The following is a 21042-nucleotide window of genomic DNA, read 5'->3' on the forward strand; positions in this document are numbered from 1 at the left end:
TGTGCCTTTGCTCTGGCCAGTCCTCATTCCTGGAATGTCCTTCTTCCTAACTTCTGACCTTTGAAATTGCTGGCTTCCTTCAGCACTCAGCTCAAACAAGGCTTTCTTCTCCCTCCCCCAGCTGCTACTGCCATCCCCTAGACAGCTATCATCCCTTTGTTCTCTGCTTATCTTGTGAGCTCTTCTCCATTTGAATGTAAACTCCCTGAGGATAGGAACCTCATTTTTTGACCTTTCTATGTCAAAAAGACTAGAACTTAGCTCCAAGGCCTGGCACACAGTAGGTGCTTAATAAATATTTGTTGATGCATTGATTCAAAGGTGTTTTCCCTGGTGTGAAACCTAAATTTCTTCCTTTGCAATACCCACCCAACTGTTCCTGCTTCTGCCCTTTGAAACCAAACAAAAGAAGTCTAATCTCTATTCTACATGGCACCTGAGGACTTAGGCAAGAAACAAATTATTTTACTATTATATTAGTAACCAACTGTTAAATTGTTATTCAAGCTTTTCTCCTCTGTTTCTTCACTAAGGCCCAGCTCTTGTGGAAGGTCTCCCTCTCAAGGACAAACTGAATGAGATAACCCCTAAGCCTCAGGGAATGTTCTTCAATCTTGGGCAAGACCCTACTCAACCAGGTGACCTTACTCCTCTTTAAACACAATCCAGACCAGGCAAGCTCTTACCCAGAGGAAGAGCCCCTGTCCTTGTACCCCTCCATTAGAATTTAGGGTAATCCAGCTCACACAGGAGAAAACCAAACAGAGTGGTCTGGATGGGGATGGATTCCCCAGCCCAAACTACTGGAAAAGGCTGTCTCATGATCAAGCTACATTCTCAGGAAGAGATGCTGAAGACTTCTAGCCCATCTCCTCAAAAAATGTCCACCAATTGGGGTTGATTTTCAGTTTTTTTATCAATGGAATTCTCTTTAAAGGATTATTTAAAGCTTTCAGGTTCTCCATGTCTTTTGTCTTTGGTTACCAAGGGAAACCACTGCCCTTCACTTTATTGATTGCTGGATGGCCTAATTAATAAGTTGATTATTAATTTCCCAGAAATTCTGCCTGGAGGGTTTTTCATTTATCACACCCAATATAACACACCAAGGAGGTTCACTTATAAAAAATGAAGGCATTGGGCTCACTGAACTTTATGGTCTCTGATGATGTTACAATCCTATGATTCTAAGAATCTCTTTGAATTGGTAGGGATGAGGAAAGAGGTTGGAGTTGTGATTTCAATGATATGGGGAAATCCCAAATGAGGAAATTGCCTCTACCAATGTCAGTCAGCACCTTCTCAGCTACTTACAATCTTGGAGATTTTGCCTAGAATTCCAAGAGGTTGGATGACTTGGCCAGAATTAGAATCACAAAGACAGTAAGTGCCAGACTGGAATTAAAGTCAGGTGTTCCTGGCTCTGAGGCTGGCACTTGAAACATTATACTTTGCTGCCTCTCTTTGGTAAGAAGTATTTAGAATGGGTTTGAATTATAGAGTTCTTTTCTTATTACATGTGTCTGACATCACTCCTTGTTCTTTACCCCATACCCTCTTACCTCCATACTATGGGATGTACATATTCTTTAGATTGGGTAGCTACTTATCTCAGTGGTTGGAGTACTGGGCCTGGAGTCAGGAAAACCTCAGTTCAAATCTGGCCTTAGACACTTACCCTGGACCAGTCATTTAACCTGTTTGCCTTAATCCACCAGAGAAGGAAATGGCAAACCACTCCACTATCTTTGCCAAGAAAACCCCAGACATGACCGAAAAACAACTGAACACAACTTCAGACTCCATCTGAGAGCCCAACTCTCCTCCATTCACTCCTTCCCTGCCACCCAATCCTCCCCCCTACCCCCAGAGAGGTCTCTGAAGGACAGGGAAGGATAAAGGGTGGGGACAAATGGTTACGTACTGATGGGTCACCCACCAATGAGGATCATGGGTCGGTTCTTCATCTGGGCAATGTTGAACATGCCTGAGTTAGGGGGGAAAATGGGAGAGGGGGTAGAGATCAATGAATGGAAGAGATAGATGAACAACACATCCACACGGTATGAAAAATACCTGTGGGCTCAAGCACAAACACGTACATGTGCTCACATGTACACAATGAGGCTATCTTTAGGATAACAGGGAAAAGTTTTTTCGACTCCCAGGCCTCAGTTCTTGATAAGTCCCAGAAAAGGGGGGAACAAGGGTATAGAGACAGGGAAGACAGGGAGAGACCTGAGCAAGCAGCTTATCTGCCTCCTCTGCCCTCCCTCTCTCCCCACCCATGGGAGAGGAACACAAGGCCCAAGGGGAATGACTGGGATAAGGGAAGGTGCTGAGCTCCAAACATTAGTCTTACTAGGACTTAAACTGTCCTTTCTCCTTAGGGTAATCTCCCCATCACCTCCCTCAATCTTCATCAACTTCCCTCTCAGCTCCCCCGACAAGCACTTCCCTCTCCCAACCTCAAATACCTGCATGTTGCGGCTTCTTTCTGCTCACGGCAGCCCCAATGATGCTCAGCAGCTTCTCCTCGGACGCTCCAGCCCGGAGGTGATCCCGTAGAGACACTTCTGAATTTCCAAAGAGGCAAACCTGCTCAATATCACAGCACAGAATCAATGGCACTCACCCTCATTCCTGGGTTTTGGTCCCTGGATGGGGACCAGATATTCTCTTCCCTCCCTGATCTTGGAACAAAAGGAAATAGTTTAAAGCTTTATCAGGGAAGGGATGAGGTCAGACATAAGGATGCAGCCTGCTACAATAGAAAAATCACTGTTTCTGAAGTCAGAGGACCTGTGATCAAATCAGAGGCAATTAGGTGGTGCAAGAGGTGAGAAACATGGGAATTAGAGATAGGAATCACTAGGTTCAAATCCTGCCTCAGATATGGATTTGTTCTAAGAATCAAATGACGGGGGCACCTAGGTGGTGCAGTGAATAGAGCACTGGCCCTGGAGTCAGGAGGACCTGAGTTCAAATCTGACCTCAGACACTTGACACACTTACAAGCTATGTGACCTTGGGCAAATCACTTAATCCCAATTGCCTTTCCTTCCCCCCTCCAAAAAAAAAAAAAAAAGAATCAAATAACATATGTAAAGCACTTTGCAGACATCAAAGCTTTATAGACATAGGTATGGTTGTTTTCCAGCCATGTATGACGATTCCTTCATGACCCCATTTAGGCTTTTCTTGGCAAAGATGTTGGAGTGGTTTGCCATTTACTTCTCTAGCTCATTTTACAAATGAGAAAACTGAGACATACACAGTTAAGTGACTTGCCCAGAGTCACATAGCCATTAAGTGTCAGAGGCCAGATTTGAACTCAGGAAGATGAATCTTCCTGACTTCAAGTCCAGGGCTCTCTCCATTGTGCCACTGGGTTATTATTAAAAATGCATTAAATATTAACTATTATTAAATCCTGCCTCTGACACTACCTGTTTGACCTTGAAGAAGGAAACAAGTATTTATTAAGCACCTACTATATACCAGGCACCTACTACATACCTAAGCACTTTACAAATATTATCTCATTTCATCATCATAATAATGCTGGGAAATAGGTGCTGTTATTAAACCCACTTTAGATGAGGAAACTGAGGCAGACAGGGGTTAAGTGACTTCCCATGATCACAGACCTAGAAAGTGTCTGAGGCCAAATCTCAGGCCCAATGCTTTATCCGCTGTACTACCTACTTGCCTCTAATTTCACTTTCCGGGCTTTCATTTTCCTCGTTTATAAAATAAGGGACTTGTCAAATCCCTTCCAGCTCAGGATCTGTAACCTTGTGAGTTCATGACAATAAAAAGATGTCCTTGGGTACTGAGGTGAAAAGGCCAAGGCTCAGAGGTGGGGAACCTGTGGCCTTGAGGCCACATGTGGCCCTCTAGGTCCTCCACTGTGACCCTTTGACTGAATTCAAACTTCACAGAGGGGATTTGTTCTGTGAAATTTGGATTCAGTCAAAGGGTAGCACTTGAGGACCTAGAGGACCACATGTGGCCTCAAGGCTACAGGTTCCCAGGAAGCCCAGGGGCAGCTAGGAGGCACAGTGAATAGGGCACTGGGCCCGGAGTCAGGAGAACCTGAGTTCAAATTCGACCTCAGATACTTGACACACTTAATAGCTGTGTGACCTTGGGCAAGTCACTTAACTCCAACTGCCTTGACTTTCCCCTCAAAAAAAAAAAAGATAGAGGAAGCACTGCCAGGATGACCTGGGAAAATCTTTGTCCAGATTCTAGGTCTGGCACATGTGAGTCTCCCACAGATATTTCCACTTAAATATCCCAGTCACCTCTAAGTTTCTAAAACTGAAATCATCCTATACTTAGAGCAAACTTCTCTTCCAGATGTCCCTATTTCTGTCAGTGATACAATCACTCTTTGCCACTCTCACCCATGACCACAACCTCAGAATCAACTCTGGATAGAAGCCAGTCATTAAATTCTGTTTGTTTCTCTTCTTTCAAAATATTTCTCAAATCTGCAACTACTAAAATGGTCTTCTCATTGGTCTCTCTGCCTCTAATTAACCTACCGCCCTAATACTTTGTGCACTGAAGAATCTTCCTAGGGAATGTATTGGTTTCATCAGGCCACCGCCAGCACCAAAATCTTCAATGGCTGCCCACAGCCTACAGGATAATGTCCATATTCCTCATCTTAATACTTAAGTCTGGTCCCAACTTAATTCTACCTGGTTTATCTCCTCTTTCTTCCCTTCCATATATTCTCTGATGAAATCAAACTGGTCTATTTACTATCTGCCAAAATTTTGCTCCCCCCTACTTTTGTTCACATTTCCTGTTCCTGGAATGCTCCTCCTTTACCTTCTCTATCCAATTTCTATCTGGCAGGTCTCAAATGCTCCCTCCTTTAGGAAAAGTCAGGGTCACCCCAACACACAACCATTTCACCTTTTTTCTGACCCCTGCAGCATTCACTTGGAATACTGCCTTGTGGCAGTTTTTGGCAAGGCTGTCTTCTTTAAAAAATTTTTTTCTTATGCATTTTGTTCTCTGAGACTAGCAGTTCCTAAAGGATAGACCCTGTACTTCCCTGTGTGCTTCTCCCATGGTATCCAGAATGCTGGGCACACTGAATATAATCACTGAACACTTATTGAATAATGGATGGGTTCACTGTCAAGGATGATATAACTGGCTGCAGTATCTCAAATCAGCAGGTCTAATGCAGAATCCATAGGTACCTTTCAGATTTTGACTTTGGTAAGCCCCAGCCAAGAGTGGGAAACCTGCGGCCTCAAGGCCACATGTGGCCCTCTAGGTCCTCAAATGTGGTCCTTTGACTGAATCCAAACTTCACAGAATAAATCCCCTTAATAAAAGGATTTGCTCTATGAAGCTCGGACTCAGGCAAAAGGCTGCACCCAAGGATGTGGCCTCAAGGCTGCAGGTTCCCCACCCCTTCCCCAGACCCTTTGGCTGAATAAGGGTGATATAATTGGGATTTTTTTTTTTGGAGCGGGGGTGAAAAGAGGAACAGGACAGAGAGGAAGCTTCTAAGCAATCACAATCCACCTTAGAGCCAACCCCTATCCTGGAGTTCAGAGAATCCCATAAGGCTCAGGAGAGTTTACCCATAGCTCTGTTCTAAGGCTCCTACCATCTCCCAAGTAGTGACACAGAATGTATCTCAAACTTGGCCTATCTCCCCATCAATCATCTCTGTGATCTGTTTCCTGAAGAAATCTCTAAATTGGGGATTCTCAACCTCTTTTGTTTCATGGACCCCTCTGACAGCCCAGTGAAGCCTATGGACCCCTTCTCTGAATGTTTTTAAATGAATAAAATAAACTATATAGGATTATAAAAGAAACCAATTATATTGAAATTCACTTACTATTAATATTCCAAAAATCAAGTTTATGGACCCCAGGTTAAGAGCTCCTGTTCTATAAAGTCAATCCCTTCCAGCATCCCCTCAAATAATCAATATCTCAGGAGGAAGAAAGGGAAGACATTCAGGATGGCTTTCACACGACTGGGGGTGGAGGTGAGGGAATATGGAACATGAGGAGACAAAACACTTGAGGAAAATGACCCTGGGGGAAAGTAGTACAGTTGGTGATGCATTGTGGGGAAGGGGTGACCCACCTTGAGGTTTCCATCAGCTGTAATGCGGAGACGGTTGCAGGTCCCACAGAAATGGTTAGACATGGATGTAATGAAACTGATCTGGCCTCGGAAACCAGGGACCCTGAAGGCCTAGAGAAGAAGCAGCTCAGAGTAAGGGAATTGTGCTTGGGAGATGAAATTTCTCCACTAATGTCTTAGCAGGAACTCCTACCTAACCCTTACTCCAGACAGATCAATTCCCAACCCTAAAAGGGCTATTTCATCCATCCCTTGACCTTCATGCCAAACACACCCACCCCACTACTCCCATTCCCCCAAGTGAAACATCTGAAGGTCTTCCAACCAAGAGACATGGGAAGTCTTTTTGTTTTCTTTTGTTTTCTATTATCTTACCTTACTCCCCCATCCCAGAACATCAACCCCAGACATCCTACTCTCTGCCTAACTACTCAATTCCTCTGGGAGGAAGACCCAGGCTAAGCTACCTGTCTCCAGACCCCAGCCCTATTTCCCCTCCAACCTTAGCTGTGCTAGAGGCTTCCTCTGGTAGCTTCGACAGCTCTGGCCAGCGCTGTTGGATCATGTCCAGCATTTCTGTATAACTGACCATCTTCTTAAAGTTCCATTTGTTTCCTGTGGGGTCAGCACACAGCAGCCCTGGTCACTTTCCTAAAGATCACAATATTGCCCAATATCTGTGATCCTGGACAAGCTACTTCACCCCAGTTTTCTTTTTGGTAAGATGGACATAGTAATGCTTGCATTCCTTGCCTCACAGGATTGTTCTGAGGAAAGTACTTTCTTTGTACACCTCAGAGTGCTATGAAAACATCATTATAAAAATCACAAAATATTTATATTGGAAAGAACTCTCAAAACTCACCTCATCATGCTTTGCTTCCAGTATGTGAATCTTAGTAGCAAAGTGGCAATGGGCAAATTATATGACCTCTCAAAGCCTCAGTTTCTTCAACTGTCAAATGGGGATAATGATACTACCACTATCTACCTCATAGGATTTTTGTAAGAAAAGCACTTTGTAAAAGTGTGAAAAAACAGTTTGTAAAGTGCTACAAAAATCTGAATTACTAATTGTAAATAGGCAGCTAGGTGGGATATAATGCTGAACCCAGAATCAGAAAGTCCTGAATTGAAATCCAGCTTCAGACAATTAGGAGCTTGTGACCGTGAGCAAGTTAGGATCTGCTTTCCTCAGTTTCCTCATCTATAAAATGGGGATAATAACAGTACCCACCTCCCAGGGCTGTTGTAATGATAAAATAAATTAATAATCATAAAACATTTTTATTTAAACTCTATATAAATGCTAGATTATTGTTATTATTTGGAGTCACATAATCAGGGTTCAAATCCCCAGCTCTTCAACTCTGAGCAAACCACTTTGATTCTCTAAAGCTTGGTTTAATTGTCTATAAAAATAAAGGAGTTGGACTAGAGGATCCCTAAGGTTTCTTCTGGCTCTAACATGGTTCTCTGATCCTAATCCCACTACAGTCCCCAATATCCACGGCTCCTCTTCTAGGGCTTAGAAATGGGTAAGTAATTAAGACTTCCTCAGTGAGTGAAGTCACTAAGGGATTACAAAGAAATTCTGACACAGTATCAGAGGTCCCAATCAAAGAGATCCATTGTTGCAGGCAATGAGACCCCCTCAACATTGAGGCCATTATGATACCAGGGACTCCTGCAACATGGTCCTGGCAAAGTTTGGTTTTTTAGGCCTTAGGACCCTTCCCACAGCCCAGGCACTGACCATCAAAGGGCATGTACTCTATGAAGCGCACGTCCAGTGGGAGCCCCTCAGTTAGGGCCACAAAATCCAGCAGCTCATCTTCATTCAGGCCACGCATCACCACGCAGTTCACCTGGCCAAGGAGGGGCAGCATGCTGACACTTAACATTATCCAGGCCTTCCCCCATCCCAAGCAGCCCCAGATACAACAGTCCCCTGGGGATCCTGATAGCTCCCAGCACTTCCCAATGTCTTTCTCCCTCCTCATCATTCCCTTTTGTGCCCCTGTCCCCCTTTTGTTGCTGCCTTCTGGGTCAGGTAACATCAGATCAGTGAGGCTAGAAGATAGGAAGGCAGGGCAGGTAAAGCTGGGTTGGGAGCTAAGAGGGAGAAAGTACCCTGAAGGTCATCTTGGAGCCAGGGAGATGATGTGAGAAGAGGCAGGTGGAGAAGGGAAGCAAATTGGATAAGGAATTAACAACAAACAAATACTTCCTCACCTTGACTGGGTCAAAGCCCAGCTCAATGGCCTTATGGATGCCTTCCATAACTTTGTGGAAGCCTGTACAGGAAAGAAGGGGGACAAGGTGGGGATTAAGTCTTCTCCATCCTCATACATCCCTGGGCAGGACCACCTGATGGTGATGGTGGTCATTATTGTTACATTCTACATTCAGTTGTCTCTTTGGTATTTCTCGCCAATGTCCAAATTCACTCCCCCTTCCTTCTTCTCTAACTTTCCCTGCCAATACTATTCAGAACCATTAGCCAGGCCCAACTCTATGGAGAAGCCCAATCTGCTATGTACAAATACTACAGGGAATTCCAAAGCCAAACAGAATTGCCTTTGGTTATTCCAGTGTTGTATATTATCTTGCTATAGATGGCCATGCCAATTTATGAGTGGGTAATAGAAAATCTTAGAAAGTTTCCTGGGACTCCAAGAGATTAAGTGACTTAACTAGGGTCACACAGCCAGTATATGTCAGAAACTGGACTAAAACTCAGGTCTTCCTAACTCTAAACTCCATTTTTTATCCACTGCAGCAGAGGGGTCAAACTTATTATGCAAAACTTCCCCAGTGCAGCCTCAACCAGATTAAAATGTAATTGGAAATGTTTAACAAAATAAATAAAAATACAACACAACAGAGATAATGTTAATTTGTGGTTTTCTAAGTCAATACAGTGGATACCACTGTATCATATTGCTTCTCAGTTTTCTTAGAGAAGCAACTCATTAAGACTACATGTTGGGGCTGCCAGGTAGCACAGTGAGTAAGAGCACGGGCTCCAGTGTCAGGATGACCTGGGGATCAAATCCAGGCTCAGATACTCAGCACCACACCCAGAAATAACTGGCCATATAACCTTGAGCAAGTTACTTAACCCCTTTGCTAAAAAAAAAAAAAAGACTATATGTTGCCTGTTTGCACTGGGGTAGGAAGTTTCCATTTCCTCATTAAGAGTTCTTTAATTTAAATCATTGGAACTTTCCTTTACTGTTGAAATCACAATCTGGTTCAAAACAAAAAAGCAGTATTATCAGTCATCCTGCATTTTGTCCCTCTCCTCCCCCCCCCCTCCATCACTTACTTCCAATGTCTGGAATCTCTTAGAACTTTCCTTCTCACTTCAGCACAAAATCTCCATTAATACTACCACTGCCACCCTAATTCAGTACATCCTGCCCAGTGTGATGCTTGAATAATGTTTCCAACACACAGCTCCAATCCCCATCACTCATGTGGTCAAAAACTTGCAATGGCTCCCATTGCCTGCAACTCTCTCTCTCTCTCTGTCTCTCTCATGCACACGCGCTCGCGCGAACACACACACACACACACACACACACACACACACACACACACACACACACACACACACACACACACACACACACACACACACACTCTGGACTCAACCAAGCTTCTCAGTTTTATTTCAAACTTCCTCTTCTTTGTACACTCCATTTACCAGGTTAACCCAAAGTGTTTCCTAACCTCCTACTGTCCTCTTCTTCCTCCCTGAATGAGCACACCATGTTCCCTTTACGTGGCATATCCTCCCTCTTTGGTAATATCCTTTTTATTTAAGCCTTCTCTACTCCATTATGACTCAGTGATTATTTTTTCTTTCTTCCAAGTGAGAAGCTGCCTCGAATAGTGGATAAAGAGCTGGCCTTGGAATTCAAAAGACCTGGGTTCAGGTTCCACCTCAGACACATACTGGATGTATGCTCTACTCAATGAATCTCTTTTAAAAAGAAGGTATCTATCTGCAGTGGAGAGGGTCTTCAGGGGTCAGTAATCTATGGCCATATGTGGCCCTCTAGGTCCTCAATGGCAGCCACATGTGGCCTTGAGGCCACAGGATCCCCACCCTGGTCTATTCCCTGTACCACTGAAATCACAGGATCATTTTCTGTTCCTGAGTTCTTTTAGTGCTTATTTATCTCCCAATTCTCTTAAGGTACTTACAAATAACAACAGTACAATACAGAATTTGAGGGAGAGGGAGCACAGTATAATGGAAAGAACCCTGGACTAGAATGCCAGACTCTCAATCTGTACCCCCCAGCTCTGTATGACCCCTGGCAAGTTACTTTTCCTTTTATTCCTTCAAGTGTAAGGTGAAGGTTTGGGACTAATGTTCTTTCCTACTCTGAAATTCTGCACTGTCTCAGCCTCAGCTACTAAACTATAAGCTCTTTGAGGGCAGGGACAAGGTCTTTTTCATCTTTGTGCATGGCAAGAAATATATAGTAAGTGCTCAAATAATACTTAAGTGAATTTAAATGAATCTTCAGAAGCATTCAGCAAGGCTTGAACTGACTCTGGCCTGGGAAATCTTAGATCAATTTCCTCTTTCCTCTTACCCCTCCATCTTTAACATCTCAACACCTCCTTAGTTGACTCCAGGATAAGAGAATTGCACAGACAATGGAAGATGACCAGTTCAACCTCATCACCAACTTTTGGTTAAGAAACCAATATGGATTGACCTCATATTACCTCCACGTGAACCTAGCCATTCCCTAGTAGCGGTACCACCCTCCTATCTATCCTCTCTGGTCACCTTTCCTACGAGCGATGAACTCAAATTTTGCCGGCACTAGGGTGTCTAGGCTGATGTTGATGGCATTGAGCCCAGCTTCCTGGAGCCGAGGTAGCAGCCGGGTGAGGTTGATCCCATTGGTGGTGATGGCAATGGTCTTCAGGCCATCCAGCTGTTGAAGTTGAGCTGTGGGATGAAGAGGAAAGAGGCAATGAAGGAATCAAATTCAGATTAGTTTGTGTTCGTCACTAAGGTAAGGGAAAGGAAGGTGAAGCTTTTGGCCAAAAGACTTTTTTGACACCTCTTTGGATCTTTATTATCTAGGCTGTCCCTGGAGACCTTAGATAATAGGGATGGAACTGTTAATTAGGGTCAAGGTCAAATGCCACAAAACTCACCATACCCAATAACTAGACTTTTTTTTTAAGCAATATGGTGGTTTTCAACATAGACTGCTCCACCCTGGCTTCCCACTCCCACTCCCCACCCTATTCATTTGCTTGTAAGCATCTTCAGTTCAGCTCTATGCTTAAAGATTGTAAGACAGGAGCTTTTGGGCTCTGGCCTCTAGCACCTTCACTCTTGATAAGGTAGCCAGAAGGACAGCAATGGAAACATGATAGGGGTTAATTACTTTATTCTTCTCAAGGGGGTTGCTGATAATGGGAGCACCAACTCTACAGTATCCCCTAATTCTTGATGGGGGCTGGTCAAGACACGCACAGAATTCCAGTTCAAGCATTTCGCAAATCTGCAAAACCACATTTACTGACTTGATTTACTCACTTGATTTATAGAGGAGCGTACAAAGAAGGCAATTTGCCAGCAATAGTATCACAAGTTTACATTAACTTTAGCAGTATCACAGTGATTCAGCATAGAGAAGGCACAGTGAGTTTACAACTTAAGCTCAAATGTTTCTATTATCTTAAAGTTATATAATAATGCACAAGTACAGTAAAATTGTTTACAAGTGATGATCCTGGGAACTAGTAGATTGTTTATGGTCATAGATGCTGGGAACTAGTATCTTAAAAAGAAAACAAATCCACCTTACATGCAAACATGAGCCCAGAATCAGTGAAGACATCAGGCAAGTGAGAACATGAAACCAGGCAGTGGGCCTACAGTGAGATTGAAAAATACTCCACAAAATAAATTAAAATGCAACAGAATGTAGATAACACTAATATGTGGTTTTCTATGTCAATATTTGACCCACCACATTTCTATCTAAGTTTGACACCACCGATCCCTCTGCTTTACAAAGGTCCATAGATGGGCAGGGATTTAGTTAAGATTACACAGCTTAGAAAAGTTGCACAACTTCGATTCAGACCCAAGTCATCTGACTCCAAATAGTGATCTTTTCACTAAGGGCTGTCCCCTTTCCCCAAGCTCATCTCTTATCCTCAGGCCTGACCTGATATAGCTGTTTTCATCAAAGAAATATTTATTAAATAACAATATGAGGGCCTGCAGTAAGGAAGATCTGAATTCAAATCTGTATTTAGACATTTACTAGCTGTGTGACCCTGGGCAAGTCACTTAACCCTGTTTGCCTCATTTTCTTCATCTGTAAAATGAGCTGGAGAAAGAAATGGCAAACCACTCCAGCATCTTTGCCAAGAAAACCCCAAATGGGGAGATGAGTAGTGCAGAGGATAGAGCACTGGACTTGGACTCATCTTCCTGAGTTCAAATCTGGCCTCAAACATAGCTGTGTGACCCTAGGCAAATCACTTCACCCTGTTTGTCTCAGTTTCCTCATCTGTAAAATTAGCTGGGGAAGGAAATAGCAAACCACTCCATTATCTCTGCCAAGAAAACTCCAAATGGAATCGCAAAAATCTGGACATGACTGAAACTAATACAACACCACAACAATATGAGGGTAAGAAAAAATGATACCTTAGAGGTGAACGTGTGTACCAGCAAGTGTCACAAAATGTGAGAGATCATGGTTGCCCTCTTTTTTAAAGCTCTCCTAGCGAGGCAGGTGCTTTACCTGCCAACTTCCCAGCCAGAGGCTTGGATACTGGTCCACTTTAACCACAAACAAGGTGGGATTTTTTGTTGTTTTTCTTTTGAAGCTTCATTTCCTAGTCTCAGGTTAAATTGTAAACATCTGAAGGCCTTTGAGTCCTGATAATCTACAGCTGTAGCACATTAGGGGCTGAGGCTCCGTTTTCATGCCTTTGGGTACTAAGCCTGTCAGGTGCCAAGTTTCAGCACTATGCACAAGGGGTCAGCCAATCAGGTATTACGCATGTGGGCTACGCACACAGGTTCTCTGTTGTTGAGGCAATCAAATGCCAAGTAAAACTGTATAAAAGCCTGAAGCTTGATATTGCCTTGGGGCTCACTCCTGAGAACTTTTAATGTACTGAAAGAAGACTCTGGGTACACGTTGCTAAGGCAACCCCCGGCTATCAATGTGAACCCAGAAGAAGAAGAGAAGAGAAAATGAAGAAAAAAAAGAAAATGAGCATTGAGTATGGAGCACTGAGAAGACTAGCAGAGGCAGCAGCAGCAATGGCTTGCTGAAGGAGCCTCCTGGTTGTGAAATCGAATTGAGCTGAAGGGCAGGGACCTGCCCATGGGAAGGAGGCTTAGCTTAAGTTCCTTTTAAGAGCTGTTATCAAGGAGCTTTGAAAGTAAATTGAGATTGTGGTGCTGGTAATGTATATAAATATTGTTGTTGCCCTGTTAAGCTTTGTTTTCCCAGAAATGGAAGTTGATTTCCCAGAAAGGATCCCCTGGAGCCTGCTGTCAGACAGAAGCAGGGAGAGCTTGGAGTGGAGCAGCCCCTTCTCCTGTGAGCTGAGACAAGGAGCAGGAGTAGAGAGCTGCCTGCGTTAGGATCCAGACAGGAGCTGGAAGCAATCAGCCTACAGAGGAGGAACCATGGGGCTCAGAAGTCAGTCAAGATGAAAACTTTGCAACAAGGCAGGGGCAGTCAGAGTGAGAGGTGGGAGTCTTCAATAGCAGCACATACTCCCAAGATGACTTTACTTGGATACTGTTTAGTTTGAGGGGATTGCAATCTATTGTGGCCTAGTGGTGGAGGGTGTTTGTGTTCTTTGCTACCCCCTGGGGACGTGTTGGTCTAGGGAAGACCCTGGCCTGGGACTCCCCTGATTATATAAACAAGTATTTTGGGGAATGCTATGTCATCTATTGAATGCTGTGTGCCACGTTACATTCTGTTATGTAACATACTGAAAGATATGTTTTGCTTAAGACCACGTGGCCACCTTAGTAATAAGTTGTTATGTTGTTATGAATTGTGAATACTTTAGTTTCTTCAATAAGGTTTAGTCTTTAATAAACAGTGTTCGTTATACCTTGTGATTAGACTTAAAATTATTCACAGCAGCAGCCCTTAGGTGTGATACCTTGATTGGCATTATATCCACCCAGCTGGCTTTTTGAGGCCAAGTCACAATCAAGGCTCTAGCTACTGAAGCTATGTAACCCATCACCCCTTCTATGTATGATCACCACCCACAGCCCATTATATCTATAAAGAGAGCTGCAGCATACTGGCAATATCCTATGTCTGAGGGAGTCCTGGCTCCATTATTAACTTACTCTGTGATCCCAGGCAAGTCCTGTCACCTCTCTGAGACTCATTTTCTTACTCAATAAAATAAGGACAGTGATATCTACACTCCCTGCTTCCTAGGGCTGGTGTGAGGATCAGAAGAAATAATGGACTGAAAGTACTTAGTTAACTATATGGTGCCAGCTGTTATCACTAATCCAGAATTCCACACATACTATGTCTCCAGGAAGATATGGTTGAAACTTGGCTGAGTGGGGTGAGGGGCTTTGAGAGGAGGGAGATGAGGAGGAAGCTGGCAACAAGCAGAGTTGATGGGGTTCAGGGTAATTCTGAGAATACATCCTGACCCCCAAGGCAACACCCAGGAGAGCCCAGCTCCCCCAAGGAGGCCATTTTCTTTGAATGAATGTCCCAATATCCCCAAAAGAGTGCTGGAGGTGAGGGAACAGGGAGAGGGGAGAGAGATAACACTAACAGAGTAATCATAGGATTTATAATTGGAAGAGACCTTACAGATGAACCAGGTCAACCCTCTCATTTTATAGATGAGGAAATTGAGGGCCAGAGAAGGGAAATCACTTGCCCAAGGTCATAATATGTTAAGTAGCAGAATTAGGATTTGAAGCCAAGCTCCCTCCAAATCTAGGGCTTTTGCCACTATACAGTGAGTGACTGGAGACAGGAAGGCTGGATTGAAGTGCTATCAGAATTTGTTCTAAAAAAGTGAGGCAGAGTTCAGGGTGAGTCACTGGTGAAAGCCAAGTAGCTGAGAAGTAGGGGAGGGGAATGGGAGCAGTACTTTTTTGTGGGGGCAGGAGCTTGGCTTTGGATATGTGAGCAGAATTGAAGGCTAAAAAGTGGAGTCCTAATAGCACCAGGTGACTCTTGCAAACAGCAGATGTGGACTTTTAAGTCACAGGAAAAGCATACAGCATATTTTTACAGACACCTCTGGGAAGTCAATGGCCAGAAAGTGCTGGATTTAGCCCAGATACCCATAACACCCAACTGGATGACTGTCTGGGGGTGAGAAAGAAGGGAAGGGAGTAGCAGGGACAGAGAGTGAAAGTTCCAGATCCACAACTCACCCACAATGTCTATCACGTCAGGTCTGATGAGAGGCTCCCCACCCGTAAGTCGAATCTTGTCCACCCCTTCCTTCACAAAGAGCCGGGAAAGGGTCAGAATCTCCCTTGTGGTCAACAGGTCAGCCTTGGGAGTCAGCGGGACACCCTCCTCAGGCATACAGTACTGACCTGAGAAGGGAGGTAGTAAATGGGGAGAGTAGTCAGATCTGAGATTCCCTCAAAGAGCAGTCTTCTGTTTCCTCCAAGTCTTGTGCTTCCCTAACTACAACATACAGTCACAATCCTCACCCTAAACACAGCTGCAACCCTGACTCAAGTCTAATCCAGACCTGACCCAACACCCAATCGAAATCTTAATCTTCTTTTATTCTGAATTTAAGAAATAAAACAAGCATTTCCATAACATAGTAGAATAGAAAAAAAAGATGATTCCACATGAAACTACAAGTCTATTATGTATGACTTGTTAGTCCTCTTATAAATATAATAAAGTTCTCATGTAACTTTCTTTTTTCCTTTTTTTTCTCCCCCTTCCCAGAGGGTTGCCATTAGACATAGCTTAAGTCTTGATTTTAAAAATCCACTCAACTCCTTGTCCTAGCCCTAACCCAATACTAAATTTCATCCCTTATCATGAAATGCTGATTACTGCAGTGGGTAAGTATGGAAGCTCCATGTCCACAGTGTAGCTGGAAAGCTTCCTAGAGGAACTGAGGAACTGGGGCAGAGCTTTGGCTGGCTAGGATGGTGGCAGTAGAGAGTCAAAATCATATCCATGAGGGGAAAAAGGACAATACCAACTTACAACGAAGGTTACATTTCTCAGTGAGGGAAATTCGTAGGTAGTTGTGTCTTCTGCCAAAACTGTCAGTGAGGAAAGCAGAGAAGGGGGCAGCATGATTTCGTAGGAACTCCCTCCTCCTGGCTGGGGATGGCACCTGCAGAGATAAATCATTTGGTATTTATTAAGCACTTAGTATGTGCCAGGTTCTGTGCTAAGAAGCATTGAGGAATACAAAGAAAGATAAAGAAGGGTTAGGGTAAGGAAGAGAAAACCTCTCCTAGAATGGTTCCTGATCATCCTCTTCATTAATCAATAAAAAACTGGGACACTAATGCACTCTTGGTGGAGTTGTGAACTTATCCAACCATTCTGAATAGCAATTTGGAACTATGCCCAAATGGCAATCAAACTGCATACTCATTGATCCAGCAATACCACTACTAGGTATGCATCCCAAAAAAAGCATAAAGAGAAAGGGACTTACATGTATAAAAATATGTATATAGCAGCTCTTTTTGTGGTGGCAAAGAATTAGAAATTGAGGGGATACCCATCAACTGGGGAATGGCTGAACAAGTTGTGGTATGTGAATGTAATAGAATACTATTGTGCTATAAGAAATGATGAGCATGGGGCAGCTAGGTGGCACAGTGAATAGAGCACCTGCCCTGGAGTCAGGAGGACCTGAGTTCAAATCTAACCTCAGACACTTAATTCTTACTAGCTATGTGACCTTGGGCAAGTTACTTAACCCTAATTGCCCTGCCTTTCCCCCTCCAAAAAAGCAAAAAAAAATGTTGAGCAGGCAGATTCAGAAAAAATGAACTTACATGAACTGATGTGTAGTGAAGTGAGCAGAACCAGAATATTGTACATAGTAACAGTATGACTGTGTGATGATCAACTGAGTGACAGCTCTTCTCAATAATAAAATGATCCAAGACAATTCCAAAAAACTCATCATGGAAAATGCTATTCACATCCTGAGAAAGAACTAATGAAGTCTGAATGGAGATCAAAGCATACTATTTTCACCCTTTTTTTGGGGGGGGAGGATGTGTGTTTTTTTTCTTTTGTTCTGTTTCTTCTTTTATAACATGACTAATGTGGGAACATGTTTTACATGATTGGACATGTATAACTTATACCAGATTGCTTGCTGTCTTATCAAGGGGGAAGAGGAGGAGATAATAATTATTTAAGATAATTTGAACCCCAATAAGGGCCAAAGCCTGAACTAATCGGACAGACATGCTTTTCTTTGCCCTCTGATTGAACTCAAAATGCCCCTTCCTGTGTCAGCAACTGAGGCTGATCAAGAGCATTCCTCCTGTTTGTGACCTCGAAGGGCAGAATGGCTGGGACCAGATACTATCCTGAATAATGGGACTTTTCTTATCTTGGTCTCCTAGGGACATATGCTACATAGGGGAAACACAGGGATTGTAATTTCAATGGACACTTTGTTAATTCTCTTGTCTTACTGTGTTTGCAACCTATTCAATTAAGAAACTTCCTTTCTCGTGCTATGGTTAAAAACACATAGAAGGTATATTTATTTATGCTTTTTTTGGGGGGGGGCGGGGGGAAGGCAGGGCAATTGGGTGGGGTTAAGTGACTTGCCCAAGGTCACAGGGCTAATAAGTGTTAAGTATCTGAGGCTGGATTTGAACTCAGGTCCTCCTGACTCCAGGGCCAATGTTCTATTCACTGCCCCACCTAGCCAACCCCAAGGAAGCTATAATTTTTGACTGACAAGGATATACTGAGTGAGGATTGCTCTAAGAAGATATAGGTCCTTTTTCAATTTGCTTAAGTGAGTCAGAATTAAAGCTCTGATTCCATATACGTAGCTTGAGGGAATAAACAATATGAATACAGATATCACCTAGTGTGTTTGCCTCTTTTAACCAAACTTACAGATGGGCAGTTATGGTGTCCCAGATGGAGCTGACTGAGCAGGAAAAACACACCCCAACCAGACAATACCAGTGAATCAGGTGCCTCAGGATCCATTTATTCCTGGACTTTTAACCTTGCCTGGGTTGCATAAGTTCCCCTATTCCCAGCTTCCACTGGACTCCTATTTGTGTGGCTGAAGTCCGAAATTCCCTTTAGGCTAGCTCTGGGGTCTGGAATCCGGTTGAATTCAGTTGATCTGCATTACTAAGGTCCCCTCAATCTATAAAATCAGCTATGAGTCAATTAGAAACTAAAACTAGAAACCTGGCTAACAAGACCACATCCTCTTATATGTCAAGCCATTACCAACCTGATGATCACAAGTATTGCCAGTGCTAGTATCAGTTAGCTAAAGACAGCCTCAAATTATGTTGGCCACAATGGGGTTCTTTTGACTGGTCAAAGTTACTTTATCTTAAAAGCAAATTGTTTAAAGGCCAAAAAAACATCTAGCCAGGAGTGGGAATGTTAACGTTGTTGGTTTACTGAGATATGGTGGTGGGGGAAGGAAAGACAGGCCTCTTCCCCTAAAGCTCACAAGTCACTTTAGTTTCAGCACCATTTTCCAGGCTCCATATAATCCCCTTCCCCCTCAACTTTCCCTTAAAGACTACAGTCCTGATGGGACTCAGATCCCCAAATTTAACCTCATCAGGACTTGCCCCTTTAAGTCTGCAACCTCAGGGGCACTCTGAGGAAGGCTCACAAGATCCAGTTACATTACCAGTTCTCCTTTGCAAATTCTCCAACCCCTTTCCTCAGAATAATAATAGTCAATTCATGATTGGGGTTTGTAACAAACCTCTAATTCCCCCTCTCCCTGTCATTAATTGTGTGCTGTCTATATTTGTATTTATCTTATCAATTTGTCTATCAGTGTAAGTGTGTGTTTCTGTGTCTGTATCATGTGTGCTGTGAATGAGTCTATGACCTTAGATTAGGCCAGCAGATTCTGGAGGTTTGGGGATTAATCATTAAGAAGTTTGGAAATTAATCATTTGGGGATTGCTGGAGAAAATTCCTGAGATTGGGGGACAACCCCAGGAGCTCACCTCCTTCCAATCCTAATTGCTCAGCATTCCCTCCCCAAAGTTAAGAGGGTATCTCAGTATGGGGATTTTTGACAGCCACAAGGATTCTTGTTAACTCCCCCTCTTCCCAGATCAGATTAAGAGAAGAGAATGCTTGAGAATGGTAGGGAAAATTTAAATCAGCCTTCTCCAGCTGGCAAAAGGAGAGTAGGGGCAGCAATCACAGACTGAGAGTGGCCCTAATGGCCTTGTGCCCCTGAGTACATTGCAGCCCATCCCTCCAGGCAAAGCTTGGGAATAGTACCTAGATTCTATACATGCTGCCCACCCTGCCCAAACTGCCCCAGGCTCAGCAAATTCTGCAGCTGTGGGGAAGGGAGAGGTGGACAGATCAGACCCAAGGCCAGCATCCCCTAAACACTGCCACCAAGAATTATCACCACTGGGAAGTCTGTGGCAATGCCTAGTGAGGTGAGAAGCCAGCCTCTGTACTTGGTAAACCCCACACTTCTCTGTTCCAGCTGCAAAATGCATCAACTTTTGGCAAGCTATTTTATCTCTGTCCTGTTTCCTGATTTGTAAAGGGAAAAATAATAATGGTTGTTGTTATGGGATCAAAATGGTATAATGATTATAAAATGTTTAACACAATAACTGGCATATGTTAAACACATTATTATTATTTCTCTAATTTAATATAATTGTTCTATACCTAATAACTTTGAAGTAGTTTTTAAATACCAAAAGTATTAAGATCAATAATTACCATATGTGATAAGCTGGAAATGCAATTGATGTCATCTGAAGTTTACTGTTTGTGTCACTGCTGTATTTTTAAATTGTATCCTATCTTTAAAATTCTCTTAGATTGTAAAATTTGAGAGAGCATTGTGAAGTTGAAATGGTATTAAAGCAATTTTTAATCTGGATTTTGTTGCATATGAATTGGTCTTTTAAAAGGATGTGATAAAATTGGATAATTTGAAAACTGTTAAATATTTTAATGAGGCATATTTGGTTACAAATAGGTAATAATAATAATGCTGATTTTACTATAATAGTAGATTTTTCATTTGAAATCTTGGCTATTATGAAAATATATAAGGTAGTTTAAAGTTATAGTTTCAACACATTAATGAAGAAATGAATGATTCTCTGTGAGAAGTAATTTAGAAATGCATTCACCTTAATTGATAATGGGTTGTTTCAAGTTTTAAAATACATAATAATGTTTAGGGCACTGTTACACTTTTTTTTTTTAAGCAATTGGGGTTAAGTAACTTGCTCAAGGTTATACGGCCAGTTATTTTGTGTGGGTGCCAAGTATCTGAGGCCGGAACCGATCCCAGGTCTCCTGATGCTGGGGCCGGCACTCTTACTATGCCACCTGGCCGCCCCCCACTGTTACACTTCTAAATTGTGTAATTAGGTAAAAACAATTTTATTAGCAATGTTGTTGAAAAAATATATAGGGGTGTGATTTTCAAGCCTGCTTCATCTGAGTTTGTATCTGTGTATGTATGTGTATATGTATATGTATGTACACATACACACAAACAGGTATATATACATACCACATTCACTATCTATGTGAGATTCCAGAATGTAATTATTTAAGGACAAAGGAAAGAAAGGATACTGAGTGAATTTTCAAAGGCCTGGTAAACTATGTTACAGTGATAAGA

At 42.9% G+C, this 21042-nt stretch overlaps 1 protein-coding gene across 2 annotated transcripts in view; it reads right to left on the reverse strand.

Annotated features, from left to right (window-relative positions):
* Positions 1-21042, reverse strand: part of MOCS1 (molybdenum cofactor synthesis 1) — a 44696-nt gene that overhangs the window by 6479 nt on the left and 17175 nt on the right. Inside the window, exons 2-10 of one of the 2 annotated variants that reach the window (XM_069073621.1) lie at positions 16386-16518; positions 15581-15748; positions 10946-11110; positions 8368-8429; positions 7889-8000; positions 6635-6747; positions 6133-6243; positions 2478-2598; positions 1940-1987 (exon numbers count right to left, since the gene is read on the reverse strand). In XM_069073621.1, coding sequence (XP_068929722.1) covers positions 1940-1987; positions 2478-2598; positions 6133-6243; positions 6635-6747; positions 7889-8000; positions 8368-8429; positions 10946-11110; positions 15581-15748; positions 16386-16518 — 1033 coding nt within the window. Of the gene's footprint in view, positions 1-1924; positions 1988-2477; positions 2599-6132; positions 6244-6634; positions 6748-7888; positions 8001-8367; positions 8430-10945; positions 11111-15580; positions 15749-16385; positions 16519-21042 lie in introns of both variants that reach the window. The other variant, XM_069073622.1, reaches the window with a different exon arrangement.

The sequence above is a fragment of the Petaurus breviceps genome, unplaced genomic scaffold (genome assembly GCF_028583685.1).
Source record: "Petaurus breviceps papuanus isolate PSGF00001 unplaced genomic scaffold, PetGlider_PUasm1.0 90865, whole genome shotgun sequence".
NCBI lineage: Eukaryota > Metazoa > Chordata > Mammalia > Diprotodontia > Petauridae > Petaurus > Petaurus breviceps.